Raw genomic sequence first — 20,794 nt, forward strand, 5'->3', positions numbered from 1 at the left:
CCACAACAGAAAAAAAAGGTCATTCCAAATCGTGCTGTGTTTGGAATAAATGTTTATGGTAAAACTGCAAAGCAGGGATTCATAAAGTATGTCATTTATCCATAAGTAATGTGTTTTTAATGGAGGTTTTCTCCGCTTTTTAATCACTGTTAGATTTAAATTTGATGGAAAGTCTTTATTTGATAAGTTCTCTGTTTATTTTTCCCTTTACAGTGTTCTGTTGTTTTGCCATGAGCTTGCAGACGTTTCATTTTATTGTGTGACTTGATTCTACCTTTCTCAGTAATCATATTCCCTTCCCTTAGGCCTCCAAATCTTCCCCCTAAGCCCCAGAAACACAGGAAGCCCAGACCCCGATCACAGTATAGTGCTAAGTTGTTTAATGGTGACTTGGAGTCATTCATCAAGGTACTGGCACCAGCCACCCCAGTGGCTGATCTCAACACTTCTTACTATAATGGTCACCACCTCACGTGAGCTGAGGCAGATCATTATGTATAAGTCTGTCCTGGGGCTCTTTTCTTTCCCAGTTGATCAATATAATACTTCCTGAAGTCAAGGGAAAGAGGGGGATCCATTTCTCACATTAGCCTCCCTACGATTTTGTTAATCAAGTAGGGACAGTATTGGCAGCCTGGTTTTATTAGGAAACATAGCATCATGTAGAAGATAGGATGTAGTGGTGCATCCCATGACTTAGCACAATTTCCTGCTTGCCATTTTCATTACGTTCATTATTCAAAGTCTGTGGAGAAGCAGGATTACCCTGGGTTTCATATCCAGCTTTTGGTTTCCTATGACTTTAGGAATTTATTATATTGTGTGAAATTGTGATCACCGCTATTCTGGATCTTGTATCTTTGCTGTATTTACTATCTTCTTCTTTTTCATACTTTTATTTCTAATAATGCTTCTAGCCGAGGCCGAAGGAACTCTCACACGAGACATCAGGTATAGTTCTGGTGACAAGAGAACCATTTCCGCCTCACTCTCGGGTTGCATTCACGCCTGGCTCAAAATTAGTTCTTTCAAAGACCGGGAGGGACAAGTTTGCATTAAGAAATGAGTGTACAAGTACAGCAGGCAAAACTGAACCAGAGCTCAACTCTGGAATCATCATAATTTTAAATGACAGCTATTCCTTATTCATTAAGAAGCAGCTGCCCATCACAGTCAGTGCCTCTGGAAACTGGATGGCAGAGCTAAGGGAAAGAAATCTTAATAAAATCTATCTTTAAAACAATACATGTATAGATGCAGTGAATTAAATCCCTCTTGAAGGTAATTTTAATTCCCTTAAAGCAAGCTCTGTGAGCTGGATTTGAATGTGACAAGGTTTTTTTTCCTTCCTCTGCAATATAACTAGCAGCAGATATTGTGCAGAACAAATTCTGTGCTCAGTGACACCATCCCAGTTTATGTGTCTTTGAATGGAGCTTTCAGCCATCCTTAGTACAACTACAGGGAAAGGCATTATTATTATGCAGGCAGTGCTGTGAGGTGCAAAGAAAGACTTTCAGGAAATCATCCCATGACGCAAGAGATTAATACCATGAACAGTTTCTCACTCAAGGATGAGAGTAAGCAAAGGAGCAGAAACTCCCACAACAAAAAGCCCCTGGATTAAAGAAGCACAGAGAAATGGTACTCTGTCATTTTCCCTCGCAGAGAAAAGGGTTATGTTACGTGGCAGTGTGGGTGACAGGGCTTACTTGAGAGTGGAGACTCTTACATAATTAGTTGTTCAAAAGGAAACAGGAAAAGAAAGCTGGTAGACTTCTGACAGGTTTGCCAGTGTGGGAACTAACTAGGAAAGCATCCCTGCCCAAAGACCGTGTCATCCCTGATAGGGATGAGTTAGTTTGACAGGCACAAAAGGACAACAGCTAGTGAAGTACAGTATTGCACAAAATTGCTTTTTGGTACATTTTTGCATCATAATGAATGATAATTAGTCCCAAACATACATTCACTGACTACACACATCAGACTTAATGCACAGCAGCGGTAGGGTCACCGTTCTTGACATTTGACCAACACAGATTGTTACTTCCAATTATTTTCCTGTCACTAGATCCAAAATCCAATTAGTTTAGATCATTCCAGGGGATTATTTCAGGGAATTACTTAACCACGAAGTTGTGCATGGTTCTGAACAGATTCTCCCAAACCAGATATGAAAATAATTTATTTTGTTACAATTTCTTACTGCAAACAGTCTCTTTTCGAAGGCTTTCCGTTCTTTGCATGAACCAATGTACTATCTGGAGATACGGGTGCATGTTGTGTGCATGTTTTATAATACTCTGGAGAGACAGGCTGCTCAATGTTGGTGAACGTGACAGTATTCCTGGGCTTAGTAGCTGCCCTGTTTCATGGGGGGTGTGGGGAAGGGGGGTTATCCAGCTGTTACTGAATCATGACACAACGCAAAAAAGCAGTGTTCATCCAGCCATTCCCGGTTTTTGGCTCACCAGTCTTTGCCAGGTTTTAAGTTAAAAGACAACCAAGCCACAATTTAAATAGCATCATTAGCAGTACAGCCTTTTGTAAGCCCTACTAAACCCACACGGGGTACACAGGCAATCAGGGGTTAGGTTAGCTCAGGAAGCGCATTGTTTCATTGCTTCACTGTGTGTTATTCTTCGAACTTTTTTTAGTAGTTGGCTTTTCTTCTACTTGGGCTTAATTCATAAACTTCCCATTAGTGTAATTGAGCATGAACATGAAGGACTAGTTTGTAACAGGAGATGGGTACTCTGAGTTACAGGGTGCTTTTGAATTCACGGCTTTGTAATGCACACTGGTTTTATATGAAACTTTCACACGGATTAGTCAGTTCTCTGAGCGCTCACGTGTTTGAAATTCATTTGGAAAGAAAAATTACAGCTTCCAAGACAAGAATTTCAACGGTACCTGTTATTTAGGAAACAATCATTTTTCCACGGTGAGCACCAACTTTTCTCACTGATTTTTAATTGTATGATTTGTGTCTTTAATAGATATTTGATGACTTGTAGTCATTAATGTGCTTGGGTTAAAACACCCATTTTTTTTTAAATGCCAAAACAGACGGATGAAGGACTGTGATGGTTCTTTTGAAAAAATCAGCGGTTTCAAAGAAAAAGACAAATAACTCACTGAAAATTACTGTTACCATCATCTTCTCCCCCTCCCATTAAAAGAAGCTTTTTTTCTCCTTTATTAAAACACCTCTACTTAACTGGAGATGTAGCTATAGACCTGCTGCTGTAGCATGGTGAAGACCAGCACCTTTGATTACGGATCAAATCAGTTGCAGGCAGGGAGGTGTAGGCTGTGACCCCCCTTTCCCAATACCTTTTTGCCTATGGAAAAGATAGCTGAACCACCTGCTCAACCCAAAGTGGCTACAGTTCATCACCCACTAGTCAGAGCAGCCTGAAACAGCATACCAAGCAGTCATCTGCACTATGTGAGGACATGTGAATCAGCAGAGCATGGAGGAGTGCTCTCAGGTCAGGAGGGAGACGCCTGGTACTCCATGCAATGTCCTTTGGTGTCTCTTCTACAAGAACATTTCTTATAGCCCAGCAGGTCCAGAAAAGGACTTGTCAGCTGTTTGTGATCAATATTTTTTACCAAAAACAAAAAGTAAAAATGGGTGCCTTGAGGAATTAGGTCCATTCTCCACCAGGAATCATAGAATCACAGAATGGTTTGGGGAGGAAAGGACCTTAAAAATCATCCAGTTCCTGCCCCTGCCATGGGCAGGGACACCTTCCACTAGACCAGGTTGCTCCAAGCCCCGTCCCGCCTGGCCTTGAACACTGTCAGGGATGGAGCAGCCCCAGCTTCTCTGGGCAAAGGAAGAAAAGAAAGGTAAGTTAAATGGATGCAGAGGGATCATCTTCATTATTATTCTTAATAATAAACTTTTTAAAAAGCAAATTCACTGCTTTAACTCATTTTGCTTCACAAATCTAAAACACATGCATGAGCTTAGATGTCACATACAGTGTTAGCCAGATACTGTGGCAGAGATAATGAAGTCTCTGAATTTCCCAATTCAATGATTTTAACCAAGAACCATAATCCTTTCTTTTCACCCATTCCTTTCCCTCTGTCCCTACATGGGAAGAGAACTCTGATAGAAATTACTTTTTTCTTATGTATTTTTTTGCCAGCACTGTATGTCCATCTGGATTGACCAGGAAAATGCACATTCACATTCAGTCCAGAGTATGGAGTTTTCCTCTTTCCGATCTGCAGTTTACTCTTTCTGCTCTTATTTTTACAGGATTCAGGACAAGTCATTCCTCTCATCGTGGAAAGCTGTATCAGATTTATCAATTTATATGGTAAGCTCTGAAGCATCCTATATCATTTCATTATTGCCCAGACTTTTTTGTGTATCTTTTGCATAACACGTTTACCACCGCAGCTTTGTTTTTAAAACACACATCAAAAGTAGTTTGTAAACTAGATTAACTTCTCACTGCTGTCTCCCATCTTTGCTGCAGGTCTTCAGCATCAGGGAATTTTTAGAGTGTCTGGTTCCCAGGTGGAAGTCAATGATATTAAGAATTCATTTGAGAGAGGTAATTGCCATTTTCATTCGTTCGAGCACCTTAATATCTGACATTCAAAAATCTTTTAAATTCTAATTACTTTCTTGGCTGTTTAAGCGGTTTGTATGCACTTTGTGTACTGCACCTAAAACTTTGCACTGTCGTATGCTTAAAGATGAAGTATAATGATGACATGTACATGTTTTTCCCCTGTTAGTGTTCTAAGAGCGTGAGGTTGTTTTTCATTCTGTTTAGATGAGGCATATGACTCATGAATCAGCTGTAAGCTTCAGTCTTTTGTAATGATAAACTGCAAACAGTAGTTTGTCTGTATTTTATTGTCAAGAAACTCAGACATGGAAGGTTATGTTTTTGAATTAGATTCAAGAGACTACTTAATACGGTTTGAGAACCTGTTACTTGATCTTCTGGAATACAACAGCTCAACCTTCTGGTCCCTCTGCCAAAGTGGCATCACAATCAATGAGAATGCAGGCTGTAAAAGAGTCTTATTCCATTTTCAACAACTGCTTTTGCTCCCGAAGGAAACTCCAGCCCCAGAGAAGGAATTATGGGAAAGATACTGGGAAGTGAAAACTGACTTTAAACAAGAGTGGCTTGCAACACCCAGCCTAGGATTGCTCTGCAAGGGGAGCCAGGATCCAGCAATCCCCTAATTGGGTTAAAACAATACTAGTTACTTGGGGTTTTTTGATTTTGCTTTCTTTTTCGTTGGCTCATAGCAGGTGGGATTTTAATTTGCAGAAAAAGCTTTTGCAGATCATCTGCTAATGAGAAAACCCTTGGAGCAGTAAGTCTGGTGACTAAAGCATGAAGAACATACGCACAGTATTTTTTCTCCTCAGGATTAGTTGTGTATCTTGTTAAACCTGATCTCATCTTTGACAAGATACTTGAGGCAGCTGTTTTTACATGCTAAGTGAAGCCACATCCTCCTGTTCTCCAGCTTCTAAGTCTACCTTACTGTTAACTGTTTATTCCAGTGTTATTCTGGAATAATAACAGTGTTTTATCCCAGTGTTTATTCCAGTGTTATTCGGGAAGATACATACATTTTAAAGTGTTTCAGAACAAAGATTATGTCTTTAAAATGACACGTGGTTCAGTCATGGCTGCTCTTTCAGTTTACGGTTCCAGTTCCTAAACAGTGTTTTCACCAAATGGAAGCAGTGTTTTCACCAAATGGTTGCACGTATTCCTGAATGTTTTAATTTTTCAGAATGAAGACAGGTTTCCAATTCAGAGAGTTGTCTAACTCAGTTTGTCAAAGGATAGTCTACAAAACCTGAGTCAATTAAGAACATTTGGCTTTTTTTACTTTGCTAACTGTAAATCGCAACGTATCTGTAAATACCTAGTTGGAAGTTCAGGACCTAAGAGATCACTCCGTTAGGTAATTTAAAGGAAGCTTTAGTTAGGCTGCCATTTTTAGTTTAATCATAGCCTGGGATTTCTAAATCAGTGTTTATTATCTTACTTGAATGCTTGCCTTGCCACCTCCCACATACTAAAACCAAAAAACCCCCGAAGTGTCACTCACTTATAAAAATGTTGCATGCAAGAATGCTCCTGCGTGTGTGTTTCATTCACTTTATTTACTTTTTAAGGTGAAAATCCTTTGGCAGATGACCAAAGTAACCATGACATTAACTCAGTTGCTGGAGTACTGAAGCTCTATTTCCGAGGGCTGGAAAATCCTGTCTTTCCTAAGGAAAGATTTAATGATCTGATTTCTTGTATCAGTAAGTAGAAATCTCTGTTTCTTTTTCAATAGAATTTTACTTTCATCTATACAGTAGTGGCCTGAAAAAAGAGCTAACTTTGCAGATTTTTCTGACACAATTTGTTTGCCATCTGTAATGTCAGTCATTAGTCATACTCACAGCTGTGGTTGTTCTCTTTTTCCAGTGGGATTAATGTACAGTAAAACTCTTTGTTTAATGGGGCAGGAAGAATATCTGTTGGTATACAAGAGACAGTTAAATTTAAACGCATTATTGTTTTCCTCTGTGCGTTGGGGCAAACAGAAGGGGGTGAAGTCACGACCGTGCAAACAGAGTACATTACTTCCCACAAAGGTTTTCATGCCCCACAGCTTGGAGACGGCACTGGTTAATAAGCACCTAACTGCTCAACATTGTGTGGTTCTGGACCTTTATTGTGCTCAGCTTAAAACCCACAATCCAACTAGCAGGAAAACCCTTCTGTCCTGTAATGGAGCGGAGCAGCTGAGTGCTGCCTGTGGAAGAGCCCAGTCTGTCTTCCAACATGCAAGTTGTAATAGGATGCCATGGAGGAGCACTGCGTGGGTCTGTGCGCTGCTGGTGTTCATAGCCGGACACGGAGAGGTTGTAGTAATTTAGGAAGTTCTCAGTGGTTGAGTGAATTGCTCTGGCATGTACAAACCTCTTCCAGTTCATAGATCCATCCAGATGTTGAGGAGGGGTAAGGCCAAGCCAACCATCAGTAGGCTTACTGTTCTCTGTGGGTCCATTAGAAGTGGTCAGAGGTACATACTTTGTGGAAGAATTTCCTCCTTGCAACCCTTGCTTTATAGCTTGTCTGCATCAGCCAAATGGAGGAAGAGGCAGTGTCACAGGTAACGTGGGACAGACCTTTGGGATATTAATTAGGGCAGGCGCTCTCCAAACCCAGCTCAACGGGTATGACCACAGACTGGTGTATGCAGTGTCCTGGGTTGGCCATTAAATGGGCTTTTCTGGTCCCTGCTGGGGGAACCCAACGTCTGTGGTTTCCTTCCCACATAGGGAGGATTGCAGTAGCTCAGCCTGGAGGTTGCAAATATGTGGATCCCTGTGACCAGGGCTGTGTGCAATACTCTGTGTTTCATTTTTTACAGGGTTTTCCACAGTTGTTGCTATTCACAGACTTGATGGTACTGAGGAGTCCAAAAGGACCTCAAAACCACAGTTTAACAGTCTGAGCCCGGATGCTGAGGGAGACACTGTCTCTGTAGCAAGCATAATCTTGGTTCTGCCTGAGTTCAGCTTTAGCTGGCTGTGGTGCCACAGCCCAGAAAATGTCTGCGAGTCAGAAAAATTGAAATCTAAAAAAGGATCATTTTGACTGAGTGATTTTCTGCATGACAGGGATGATAGAACTTCACCTAATAATCCTGCGCTGATTTCCATAGCTTCTGGAGGAATTAAAGCATGTCTTCTGGAGAAACGTATCCATTTAATGTCTTGATCTGACAGAAAACCTGCCGCATTCTTGGATAAGCTGTTCAAATGATTAATCACTTTCATCGTTAAACGTTCATACCAGATTTCCTTTTCAAACTTTCTGGTGTGAGATCCTGGCCGTTGGATCTCTTTATGACTTTATTATTTTGACTAAGTATCGAGAAAAATATAAATGCTGTTTCTTGTGTGTGAAGATGGTGTTGCACTCTGCTGTGTTGTAGAGCTTTAAAGAGAATTGTAAAATACCAAGAATGAGTATTCAGCTGACAGAAATTACAGAAGTGAGTTCTTACGAGATACAAAAATACTTCCCCAAAACAACCTTTTAACTGTGTTCCAAGAAGAGGAACGTGAGTCATTTCAGAGAATTTCCATTCACCATTGAAGTTTCTGAAGACGGAGCGGGGTATTTGGAAAGAGGGGTAGAAGTTCGGTGGACTATGTGTACATGGCAGCTGGGCAGGTGGGAGAGATTGACCAGCTTCTCAGAGCATCACTGTCTGAGAGAAATCCAGTTCAGTTATCCCTAAATGGTCTTTTGTTATTGAGAACCGTAAAGAAAAAGTTGATGAATACTAGATCCCTAGTGTTAAGTCTTAGTTTCCTTAGAGAGTGTCAAACTATTGCATGTCTAAGGGAGACAACAGATTATTTTCGTTCAAAAGAGCTGAAGTCAGTAACAACCAATAGTCTGGAACAAAGCCACTGTTTTTCACAGCAATGTTTTAGAATGGGACAGTTATTTGGAAAGAGGTGGTGCCATCTGATCCTGGTTTAGACTGGCTGTTCTCTGAGCCTGTCGTAAATCTGGATTATCATCTCTACAGCAACTTGTCAAAACGAGGTGTAATGACTGAGTAGTTCTGCTAAGTTTGACTGCTGCTATTGCTGTTACAGGAGAAAGCAGAAAATTTCTTCCTGATAAGGTGTTTTAAGAGTCCCAGATCTGCTTCTGGCAGGTTTTGGAGGAAGCCAAGGGAGGATTATTTTGTTGTTTGGTTTGGTTTCCACAAGGTTATCATTAGGGTCACAGTGAAATGACATGTCAGCACCTTCCTTTAGCAGGGGGAAGAAGGCAGGATAAAAGCTGTTTTCTCTTTGAGCACATCGGGGTGAGTTTGCTTTGTGTTGTCACAGTGAGAGGGGATTGAATGTGATGTGTGTAGAGAAAGAAGCAGCTCTTGTGTCTTGCACCCACAGGCAGCCCCAGAACCACATGAGGGGAACAGTGTGTCTGTGTCTTCTGATAATCTGCAAAGCCTAAGGTGGAGTGTTTTTACAGCTGTGTACCTAGTCTATGAGCTTTGCTAAGTGATCCAGCACTTCCAGGGAATAACACAAAACAAACCATAAACCAAAAAGCCAGGAAGCATTTCAGAGCAGACTGCCTGTCACACTTAGCACCTGCGTGGCACGTGCTACCAAAAACTCTCTGTCTCAAAGATCCTTTCCATTGCTGTCATTTAAAGCTTCCTATCTCTTACAAAAAGGAAGACAGTGTCTGGGCAAGATTTTTCTCCCCCTTCAAACGCTGAACCTGTCATAGTTGCATCAGTTTCTTTTTCTGTGCTCATTTGGCCTCACATAGTAAGTATATTGGTCTTCATGACAATGGGAGCAGGGCCAGGCCCCCTTTCCTCTGTGAGAACGCACATTACGGTAACTTGTATAGGTCACAGTTGATGTGTAAAGTCTAGAAAGCTTTCACATTTTTAATTAAGGGGGTTTAAATATGTTAATTCATATCTCATTCACTGTCTGGTAGACAGCAAGGAAAAGAATAAACACTAAATGGTGTTCAAATAGCTTTTCAAGGTAAATGTCACTGTGGTTTTTTTAATCGTTGGCAGAAGTTGTTATAGAAGGGGGAAGGCAGAAAGCAAATTCATAAAGTTAATGTTCACATAAAACTGTAAAAGGGCAGAATGTCACACATTGTATATGGAAATGTAACATTGCCAGTGAAAAACCCCTTGAAACTGAAGTACTTAGTTATGGATGTCAAGCATAATTGAGGCTACAGCTGCAGAATAAACCTTTCCTCAGTATAGGCACTGAGGAATTCCTTTGCATTTATGCATGTATTTCCAAATGAAATAGAGCACTGTGATTTAATGCTTTCCCTTTTGTAAATACAGCGGAAACAGTGCAACGTGACTGTGGCTTTTAGGGCAATTTGTATTAATGAGACTCATGAGAACAGTGTTGTTCTGTTTGGGTTTATGAACTGTTTTAGATAAAATTTGGGGCAAATTACGACTTCTCCAGAGCAAGCATGAAAGGCAGGACAGAATGTAAAGAATCCATCTCATTATGGGCAAAAGGAGTGGCCACTATTGGTGCTCTCAGCAGTTGACAACACAGGGGGTAAAAGAAGGTTGGGGTAAGGGAGGAGTGTTGTACTGCGCTTCTTTCTGTCCCTTTGTAGAAACAGGTTGGGCCCAACACAAGCAAAATACTTGTAACAGGAGTTGCATCAAGGCAGGAGGTACTGAAGCTACGCTTAGGGCTGGCCATAATTCACATTTACTGCTGGGCCGCTGCAGTTCCTCTCATGATGTTGAGTTCTTATACACATGAATTACAGTTCATTTTTGCATACATAGCTGTGCAGTGCAGCAGCAAACACATCTCACCTACCCAAACTGCTTAGCTTCTGCTCAGGTCATTATAATTCTCCATGGTTTCATCTCTGTTGCCTTAAATTTGATATACTAAGATGCCAGGATGTGTGAAAGCTTACATCTTTTTTCCTCCTGATTTTCATCATTTCAGTCCTTTGCTGACAGCAGTAGCCGCTTACCTAAAGGTATAAATGTTATGAAAGGAAACAATTTTATTGCTTTTCCAGGCTATTGCCCATTACTTAGAAAGTAAAAAGCCATATTCTGAATTGTCAACTCTTCTTGAAAAAGTTTCAGCAAAATGAAAACTATTTCCTTGCCTAAGTGACAGTGGAGTTGTGTTTGTCCTCCTGTAATGCTTTCTTAAATAGATCTCTAGAGCATTAAGTGGCATTGCTGAGTTAATACACACATATCTTTTGAGTTGGATTGGACTCATCTACCAAAGTAGAAAGAGGCACAAGTTGTTAACCAGCACTAATACATATACATGTGGATTACTTGTCAGCTGCGAATTGACCATAAAAATGACATCTACAAATAACTCGGTCCCATTTGATGCTCAGCGGGTGTGTAAAATACACATTAGGCATTCACTGTGTTACTAGGAGGCACCACGCCAAGTGAAAGTAGTGAGTGACCCCACAAAGATACCACAGTGGATTTTATCCCTCAGAACAGGGGTCCTAAGGGAAAACGATCTCTTTCATTATACCATTGTCTGCTTTCTTCTTCCTCCTTCGTGCTCCCTTTGCCTGTGAAATATGCTTGGCTTGCACAGCACTGGCTGTTAGTGTAGCACAGTTCATTCACTGCTGACACAAGGTTTCTCCTTCCACATGTTCTGATCAGTAATAATATCTTTATCTTCCCTTTGCCAAGTGTTTGCAGTTCCTTTGTTACTACTGAGCTTGGCCACGGACGCTGTCTGTTAACAGAGGGTGGCAGAACACACACAATTTAGAACTCATGTTTCTGAGCTCAGACTGCTCCCACCCTGAATCTTCTCCTTGTTGAATAGCCGTGTCTCACCACCAGTGCAGGAGAGGCCAGGAAAAGTACAGTGCTTCTGTAGAATTTTCAGCTAAAGCAGAGTGATAAAGGCATGCAGTTGTCCACTTGGCCCAAAATATTTCAGAACCACCAGCAATTGCTCTCTCGCAAAAGTCTTTTGGTCCCCATCACCGTTTGTGATGCATTTGTGTATTTGAATATTTATTTTGGTTTTTATGCTCTCCAACTCCAGGATTATTCCTTAATTAAAGTTTAAATTTATGTTTTATTGATGTTACGTGGGATGAATGGATCCGTGTCTTCATTTATAATTTAGTTTTGGTTTATTTGTATTTGGGGGCTTCAGTTAAACCTATTTAACTGAAACACATTTTCGCAGTAAACACAGTGAGAAACGCAGGCTTCAGCTGTGTTTTCTCCCCTCTCAGTTTTCCTTTACTGTTCTGAGGCAGGTTGTTCACTTTTGATCTGTCCCACTCTAGAGTCTCCATTTGCAAAAACTTCAGAAGTGGTTAAAATGCGTTGCATCTCATGGAAGAGAAGAGCGGACATTCATTGATTCTGTGTGTCTCTGCAGTAAGCAAAGGTGACACCACTTCTCCAGAACAGGTTCCAGTGATCTTGGAGGCTGAAGATGACACCTTTTAAGGCTTGAGTAGCTAGGATTTATGCCTGTCTCATGCTATTGAGAACTGGTCCTTAGCCCAAAGAGGCAGCTAGCTGATGAGTAATTCTTCCATTTATGCAATGACATTAGTCTCATCTAGATTCACTCATCCAGTTCAAGGACAAAGAAGTGTTTGCAAAGGAAGTCCATGGGAGATCAGTAAATAAATCTTTTCCAGGAGCAATGCAGAATTGCACTGCAACAGAATCTCTTGTAAAGGTTGTGATCTGCTTCTTTGGAGGATTTTATGAGCAAGTTGCACAGACATCTCTAAGGTGAAGTCAGAGGGTGAGATTGTAGACTTAAATGACCTGCAGAGTCCTCTGAGCTCTCTGCTTTTCATTCTTTGTACTACCAAGTGGAGGCTCTGTAGAACCCAGGCACCTCTGATGCTTAGATGCCTAGATAGTGTTATGGACGCAGAGAAAACCAAGCTCCTTCTGTTACTGGAGTGCTTTGCTCCATTGTTGTCTGATAAAAATACATTAATAGTTCTGGACACGTGTGCCCCTCTCTTCCACAGAGCATGGTAGTCATGAATCCCAGAAGCTGGCCTCTTCCACTTCTCTCATTTCACCCCACAAGTGTCTCGTGTGCTCTGTGTTGCACTGTAGCTCCGCTTTGACAGGAGCACGGTGTTCCCATACCAAACACCTTCTTGTCTGGATGGCAGGAAACTCTCCTGCTTGTGGGTTTACCCTCTGTGCCTGAGATGGGTCTGGAAGGCAGGTGTGTCAGAGCAGTGCTCCGGAAGTTCTGCTCTGCTCTGAGAACTGGGGACTACAGAACAACAACCATTTCTATTTGTGGTATTTACCTGATGGTAGTCTTGATTTGTGGTTGATATTCACGTGGCCTTCACACAGATTTCCTTTCCCTCACTCCACATTGAGAAAACCACGTTTGTTCTCAGTGTGCTTGGCCTTGCCAGAGGCTTGTCCTGTTGCTTATGTCTGACAATGTGAGTCTCATCATTAGAGTAATGAACCAGTTTTCAAATCCCCTGATTTCTATTTCTGCTTGGTAGCTAATTGCGCTATTAGAACAAGTTATGTAATGTCAACACATCAGCTTTCTTCGCTGAGAACGGGGTAATACCTGACCGGGTGCTGAGGTAGGGCTAATTACAATTCTTGAAAATCAGAGTAATGGAAATAAGGCCTCCAACAGAAGTTGCTGTAAGAGTGGGGGACGCAGCCAGCTTTCTGCAGTGTTGGAATTGCCGGTGATTCCTTGCAGCAGGCAGCTTGTAGCTTTGATGCCTGTTCTGCCCTAAGGTTCTCTTCAGCAAAGCTGGTAGAGGCAAAGCAATGCTTTCTCTTTGCTCTGCATGGGAAGCAGCGGAGCTGCTAATTCTTTCTGCCTGGATGCAGAAAGATTGCTCTATATTCACTCCTCCTTTCCTACATACCCAAATGCACGCTGCATGCTCACAAGAAATCATGACATTTGGCTCCTAACTTAAAAGCAGCATGCAAATACATAACATTAATACATAACTTTATTACCTATCTCCTTTAAACCAAATCAGAGAAAGAAAAACAAGGAAATCATGGAAAGCACATGAATTTTGCACTTGGCTGTAGTTTGGATTTTCAATAAAGGGGCTCTCATGCAGGCTGGGACTGGGTTACCAGGAAGGTATTAGAAATACACACACCTTATTCCAGCATGTATAACTTGTAAGTGTTTCAGTACAGAGGTGACCTGCTAGTAATTAGTACTGATTGTGCTCCTAGTAGAGCAGCTGGGATAGCTCAACACATGGTCATACAGCCAAACTCTCTGGACTGACTGTGAATGCCCGTGCTGCCTACTGGGACCAGTTCCTGGCTCATGCATCTTGTGAACCATGTCTAGGAACTGCTTGAAAGAGCTGTAGTTGGCACAGACCACAGGCACGTTGGAGAGTGTGACAAGTACTGTGTGGTAGCTGCCTAGTGGTGTTCAAGGCTATATAGCCCATCCTGCTTTAGCTCACTAGTTTGGACAGAGCTATTGCATCCAGACAGGTAGCACACTGCTGGAAGGAGCTGCTGGACACACCTGGAGCCCAGCCAGTGCATTTCTTGGATCTGATTTGAGTTCAGCAATGACTGAACCTGGTCCAGGGCCTGTCTCCAGATCTGGCTGGAAGGGGCAGGTCTGCAGCACAAGGCATTAGCCAGCAAAGGCTGTAATGCGGAAGGCAGGTCCTGGTGCTGTGTCACAACTTCTCCCCGCCTTCCCGCATCCAACAACAGTGGAAAAGCTGTGCCACAGCACCCTACAGCACTGCTGCTAAGGCAGGACTATTGAAAAACATAACCAAAGTGCCTTTGGACCTTCCTCCTTCAGCCCCACTCCATAGAAAACCTACCTACCTGTGCACATGCACACAGGCTCAAAACCACCCAGACCTATAACTCTGTCTAGAGAGATTTGCAGACAGGCGTGTCAGGGGGAAGGTCAGCTGAGCCAGAGACTCAGAAGGCACCCTAACTGATGCAGGCAGGCTTCTTCCATTGGGAGGGGTTTAGTTTAGGCAGCTGGAGAAAGGGCTTGCACTAAAACTGGTGTCTGTGGGCAGTGCAGAACAGCAGTGAGGGTCTGTAGCATTGGTGTCTCCAAGGTGCTGCATGTACTAGAAAGGGAGAAGAAGATTGTGGTTGCTCTGTGAATCCTTACTGTGCAAGCAGCTCCCAGGCTTAGCACATCCTGCCACGGACGCCAGTTCTTAACCAGTAAGCGAAATACTTCTTGATTCATGCAGTCCAGATTTGACAGAAACATAAATTTCAAGTCCCATACTCCACTTGAGGAAAGTGTAATGGCTTGAACTGATTTTCTGCTGGAGTTTGGGTTCAGGCTGACTCATTGGGTTATAAATTATACAACTTGTCAGCGGTCCTCTTCCCTACCAGCTCTCACCAGGGCCACTGTTCCAGCCTTCAGCTGCTCTGCCAGGGAATGGGTTTTTACCTCCTCAGCAGTTCTGCTCTGCTGCTCCTGCAGTAGGTACCACAGTCCACGTTCCCCCTACCCCCCCAGTTTACTACACTGGCATTTCTTACTGCACTGGTAAACAGAAAGTCTTGCTGCCGGACACGCTCTGCTTATGCTTAGTTCTTGGCACCAAAGTACTAACTACTAGACACCAGTTATTCTAAGAACCATAAGTCAACACATATTTTGCATCTACAAACAAATGCTAGTTGGTAGAAATAGCCATACCAGAGAGCGCAAATAAACACCAGGAACTCTGTTCACAGTAGAACATTTATGTGTAAGTAATTCTTTTAAAAGGTGTGCTCTTAAATACCATGGTTTATGGTAAAGTTGGCTTTTCAGCTATTGAATCAGCTCCTGTTTCTCATTTCCAAATTTCTGGATGTCCATTTCAGTGCCACTGGACAGTATTTCTCATGTAGTTCGCTGAGATTTCCCCTAATGTTGTTAATGGCAGCATTCTGTCTTGGCTGACATAAAAAGCATTGCTGAAATTTTAGGTTGTTTCTAACAGTGGCATTTGCACAGACAACACATTGAGTAAAACAGTGATATATTACATATTTTGAAAAGCAACTTATGCTTTTATCCCATCACTACCCCACTTGCAGCTGCATAATCTTTCTGACCAACACAGAAGATAGATAATGCATCCTTATTATAAGACATTAGGAAGTGATGCTTTTATTAAGCTTACCTTGTTTTGCTGGCTTCAGAAGAATTTTGGTGGACTGCTATAAAATCATTTGGGAAAATACATGTAATGTTTGTGTTTGTTCCTTACACACTGAAAAACCATAAACCAAACACTGTTTTATGAAAATAACCATTCATTTGAAACATCCCCCACAGCACTGCTTACACATCTGATTTGCCATTCTGAGATTTACAGCTGGACATTTGATTAAGAAAACTCATTAGAGAGGCTCAGTGATTGGAATATTACATCTGATATGAACATTCAAGTAAAGAGAATGAATCTGTATTTGAAACTGATCGCAAACATCTTTCCTCGGTTCCCTGAGGTATTGTGGGTTTGTGAGATGTCCAGCTCAGCAAGTGGCCAGGGTTTGACTTAGGCAGGTTTATAATTTCTTATATTTAAAAATGTTACTTTTTAAAGTGTGTGGGTTTAACGAGAGGCAGGACTTTTAACTCTTATTTTTCTAATAGGTCAAAACGAGAAGGTATTGGCTAGGGATGTGTGGTGATAGAGTCAAAGTAAATTGAGTAAACTGACTGAATGCTATGTTAGACCATCATATGAAAGGGGACTTAAAATACTTTCTTCTGATTGCAGGAATAGACAATCTCTATGAGAGGGCTCTTAACATCCGCAAACTCCTCCTTACTTTGCCCAGGTCGGTCCTTATAGTGATGAGATACCTCTTCGCCTTCCTTAACCAGTAAGTGCTTTGTAATTCCCTGAGTTACAGTATCTTTATCTGCCTTCCTCTGCTTGTATTGAAGTTCTCTGGGTTTATTCATACTTTATGTAGAATTTACATTTAAGCTCCATTTAGCACAAAATACGATCTTCTAATTGGCAGTGAAAATAGAAAGAAAACACCAGGTTTCATTCAAATTAAAATTCCATTTGTCCAAATCTGAGTAGTGGTAGTAGTAAGAAGAAGACAGATTAAAGTGTTGTCTGGCATGGGGAGTGCAGGCTACACTATGTTACAGCATTGAAGCTGGTAACAAAAAAAAGCTCATGAGAAAATTAACAAACACAAACTGTAACTGCCTTAAAAATAGGTTATGCAATTTAAAAGCAGAATATTCTTTTTTTGTCCTTATCTCAAGCTGATTTCAATCTCCTGACGATAAAAATAAACAGCATATTCAAGCAGCTACAAGCTGCCTATTTGATGCTAGACACCCCCAGGCTGAGATTTTGTGTTGCTGCTTCTGTATTCTGCTAAAAGGACAAGCAGTATAGAGGACATATAGCCAGTGTGTGTGCTTTGACATAAAGTATCTTGGTTCTCACATTGCAAAACACAGGCAGCTGCTGGAAGGAGGGTTGTGTCAGAAAGGGAAAGTGGTGTTTGTGTCTTCATCACCCCAGAAAAGCTCCTTTGTTTTCTTCATTCAGAAAATAAAGGATAGGTTTTGCAATTGCACTGTTTCGTCCTCCAGTCTTTCACAGCCCTCTCTGGTTTTGCTGACCCCAGTGTTTTCACTGAAAATTTTGCTTCTTGTGCACTTTGCCCCAATTCTAGCTGCCATGTTATCCGTTTCCTACTGTATCTGTTTTCATGTTGCCTTTTTCCTCCTTTTTTTTTCCTAAATTTGCCCTCTGCTGATTCATTCTGTCTCTGTGACCTTCCCCATTTCATCCATCCTGTCTGTTCCTATAGAAACAGGATCTTTGCAGCCAGGTTATGTGTGCGTGCCTGCATTCACAGCTGTTCCCATTTCCTTTCTTCTGGTAATTTCTGAACCACTTTCAAGCAGTATTTTAAAGAGGGGCAGAGACCTAAAGTGTTATGAAAATTACCATTCCTTTGAAGCATGAATTCAGCCCCCAGAAATGACACTGTGTAAATGTCTTGAAGGCTTATATCACAGCTTGGCCTCTACTTAGACATACAGATTGACCAGAGCTATGAGGCTATACTTGTTACACAATCATGTTAAGTACATCTGTGCTCTCCACAGGAATGCAATTCAGAAAGCAGGCTGACTCCCAAATTGTCTTGTTGCATCCACAGGAAAAAACATTCCCATAGTGTGACTTTCTGCAAATCCAATTCTGCTTTTTGCATATGCAGTTATGCCTGCTTGGCCACATGAAATCGTCAAACCTCATGGCAGACCTCACCTGCTCTAGCATCCTGCTCAAAGCTTCTAATGTTAGATCAAGCTGTTCTAGGCTTTGTCCAGTCCAGAACCACAAAGGGCAGAGGACCCACAGCCTCACTGTGTTGCCTCCAGAAGGACAATTCAGTCTGCCTAAGTTATATAGGCAGTTGATGGAAGAGATGTGTCGAGGTCTCATGAAACATTATGGGCATGTATATCCACTTAGCATCCAGTCCATTTGGGCCTCCAAGGATAAACACAATGAGATAGAAGCAGCAGCAGCTAATGCATTTTATATTAGCCCTTTAGGTTAGCATATGCTAAACACAATAGTGTGAGAACACATACATACATATACATACATATTCATGCTATAAGGTCACTTTATAATGTATATAGCCTCTTGAAGAAATCTCCTTTTTTGTTTTGTTACTTCATGTGGAATTAAGTGTCAAGGAGAACAGGAAATCTCTAAATTGTGATGGAAAATAAGGTTTCTCCAGAATAAGGTTAGTCATAGAGGGAAAGACAATTTTCCTTGTTTTTTCTATTACAACAGCCTTTCTCAGTACAGTGATGAAAACATGATGGATCCATACAACCTGGCCATTTGTTTTGGGCCAACCCTGATGCCTGTTCCAGACATACAAGACCAGGTGTCTTGTCAGGCACACGTGAATGAGATAATCAAAACTATCATCATCCACCATGAGGCTATTTTTCCAGATGCTAAAGAACTTGATGGCCCAGTGTACGAAAAATGTATGGCTGGAGATGACTACTGGTAAGTCAGAATATTACCCTTCTATCTCCTTAACAAACTCATTAGGCTGGTTGTCTGGAAAACTCCTGTGGTACAGAATTACTTTTGCACACTATAGAAGTATGAAGAGAAATGAAAATAACATTCAAGTTCACATAGAAAAGTGCTAGTTATAAAAATATATGAAGCAAGGGCAATCATGATGAGGTTCCCTACATTTTGTGGAGTAAGCTACCCTTGTGTTCAGCCAGGAACTGCAGGTGTACTGTGCAGAGCACACAGCCAGGTAGGAAACTGGCTCTCTGGCCGTGAACCACCTCTAACAAATGTCAACTTATGAAGCCTTCCCTCTGCTCCCTTCTCCTCTGTCATGGTTTAACCCGGCAGGTAGTTAAGCACTACACAGCCACTCACTCCTCTCTGTCCTGGTGGGATGGGGAAGAGAATAGGGACAAAAAGTAAAATTCATGTGTTGGTATAAAGACAGTTTAATAGTACGGAAATGGAAGGGGAAATAATAAGGACATTAATAACAATAATAATTATAGAAGAATTAGAATATATATAACAAGTTATGTACAATTGCTCACTACCCACAGACCAGTGCCCAACCAGTTCCCAAGCAGCAGCCTCCAGCCAGCTTTCCCTTCAGTTTATGTGCTGAGCGTGACACCATATGGCATGAAATATCCCTTTGGTCAGTTAGGATCAAAGGGGGTCCCGTCCCCCAGGTTCTTGTTACCCCCAGCCTGCTCACTGGTGAGGTGGGGTAAGAGGCAGAAAATGCCATGACAGTGTATAATCACTGCTCAGCAACAGCTAAAACATCAGTGAGTTGTCAACATTACTCTCACACTCAAGCCAAAACACAGCACTGCACCAGCTATGGGGAAGAAAGTTAACTCTATCCCAGCTGAAACCTGGACACTCTCCTAGCAACACACGCATGCTTTTTATAAAGGATTCAAAGATTCTGGAAACTTACAGATAACTGAAGATGTAGTTTGAAAGAGAGTGTGTAGGCTTCTTTAGTAGCTGTGTGTTCATAGACTGTCACGAGAATTATGTTGCACATAACTTTATAACATTGCAGGAATAAGTTTAAATAATCTCTTGGGGTGGCATATTTTTGATACATGTGTTTCTCTGCTCGACCTTTTGTTTCCCTTCAGTGACAGCCCATACAGCGAACATGGTACATTAGAGGAAGTGGACCAGGATGCTAGTACAGAGCCCCACACCAGTGAAGACGGTATGTCTATCACATTATTGTGCCTTTGATGGGAGTAAGTTTTACAGGTGTTTCATGCGGGAGACCTTCCTCCTTTCCTCATTGTGCCTTATTTGAAAGAAGGGGATTTCAGTCCTGGTGTTCAGTAGCAAAGCCAGAATCTCTAATCTCTGTTTGTGTGCTTTTTCACTCTGATTCATCTGTGTTTGACCAGCTGTTTCCTTCTTCTCTCTTGATTTGCACAGTCACAGGAAGGGCAAGAGAGAAACTATTTCAGTCAGCACATATTATTTTCTGATATAGTGTTACATTTTTAGAGACTCTTTACCTTTTGTCTGCAAAAACTAAACTTATCAACTGTGTCTGTAAGTATTTCAGCTAAGGGATATTTGCCATTCAGTGGACTCTGTTTTGATATGAATTTAAAAGCTGTTTCATCGAAAGGATTTATAACTACTGAAAAACATGTGTGACCCTCTACAGTGAAACTTCTGAACAATAGTCATTTGCTATAAATATTAATCACATATACTCTGACAGTTCTGATTGCAGTAGATACCCATGGGAAAAAATGATGCCTTTCTGTTATATGAATTCTTTTTAGCCACATTTCCTAAAGGGGTATCTGACCGTGATATATTTCAGTTGGACCATCCTTCAGGTGGCCCTCCCAGTCACTTCTGCCCAGTTTCACGCAAGTGTTGCAGATGGAAAGAGGTGTCACAATTATTTAGCAGCTCCCATTTTCCTGACGATTAGTAGCCATTTAGAGGTGGAGGTTTCAGAATAACACTCCTGTAGACAAGAGCTGCAGCATGAGCTCAGTGCATATCTGGCCAGCAGGCAAGCCAGAGAGAGCAACCAGCACACATGCACTTAGCACCCTAGCTAAGCTTCCCTTTGTCCGTCTCAGAGGATGTGT

At 41.7% G+C, this 20,794-nt stretch overlaps 1 protein-coding gene across 5 annotated transcripts in view; it reads left to right on the plus strand.

Moving 5' to 3' along the window:
• SRGAP1 (SLIT-ROBO Rho GTPase activating protein 1) overlaps nt 1-20,794 on the plus strand; it is a 141,264-nt gene that overhangs the window by 108,450 nt on the left and 12,020 nt on the right. The window contains exons 12-18 of one of the 5 annotated variants that reach the window (XM_061467841.1): nt 306-408; nt 4,280-4,340; nt 4,503-4,580; nt 6,179-6,313; nt 16,371-16,476; nt 18,438-18,662; nt 19,814-19,893. In XM_061467841.1, the coding sequence (XP_061323825.1) occupies nt 306-408; nt 4,280-4,340; nt 4,503-4,580; nt 6,179-6,313; nt 16,371-16,476; nt 18,438-18,662; nt 19,814-19,893 (788 nt within the window). Of the gene's footprint in view, nt 1-305; nt 409-917; nt 952-4,279; nt 4,341-4,502; nt 4,581-6,178; nt 6,314-7,431; nt 8,199-16,370; nt 16,477-18,437; nt 18,663-19,813; nt 19,894-20,794 lie in introns of those variants that run through there. The other 4 variants (XM_061467842.1, XM_061467843.1, XR_009745971.1 and 1 more) reach the window with 4 other exon arrangements.

Source organism: Pezoporus flaviventris, unplaced genomic scaffold (genome assembly GCF_033815535.1).
Source record: "Pezoporus flaviventris isolate CSIRO_AGI_PZ_B2104156 unplaced genomic scaffold, CSIRO_AGI_Pfla_v1 ptg000045l, whole genome shotgun sequence".
NCBI classification, from domain to species: Eukaryota; Metazoa; Chordata; class Aves; order Psittaciformes; family Psittacidae; genus Pezoporus; species Pezoporus flaviventris.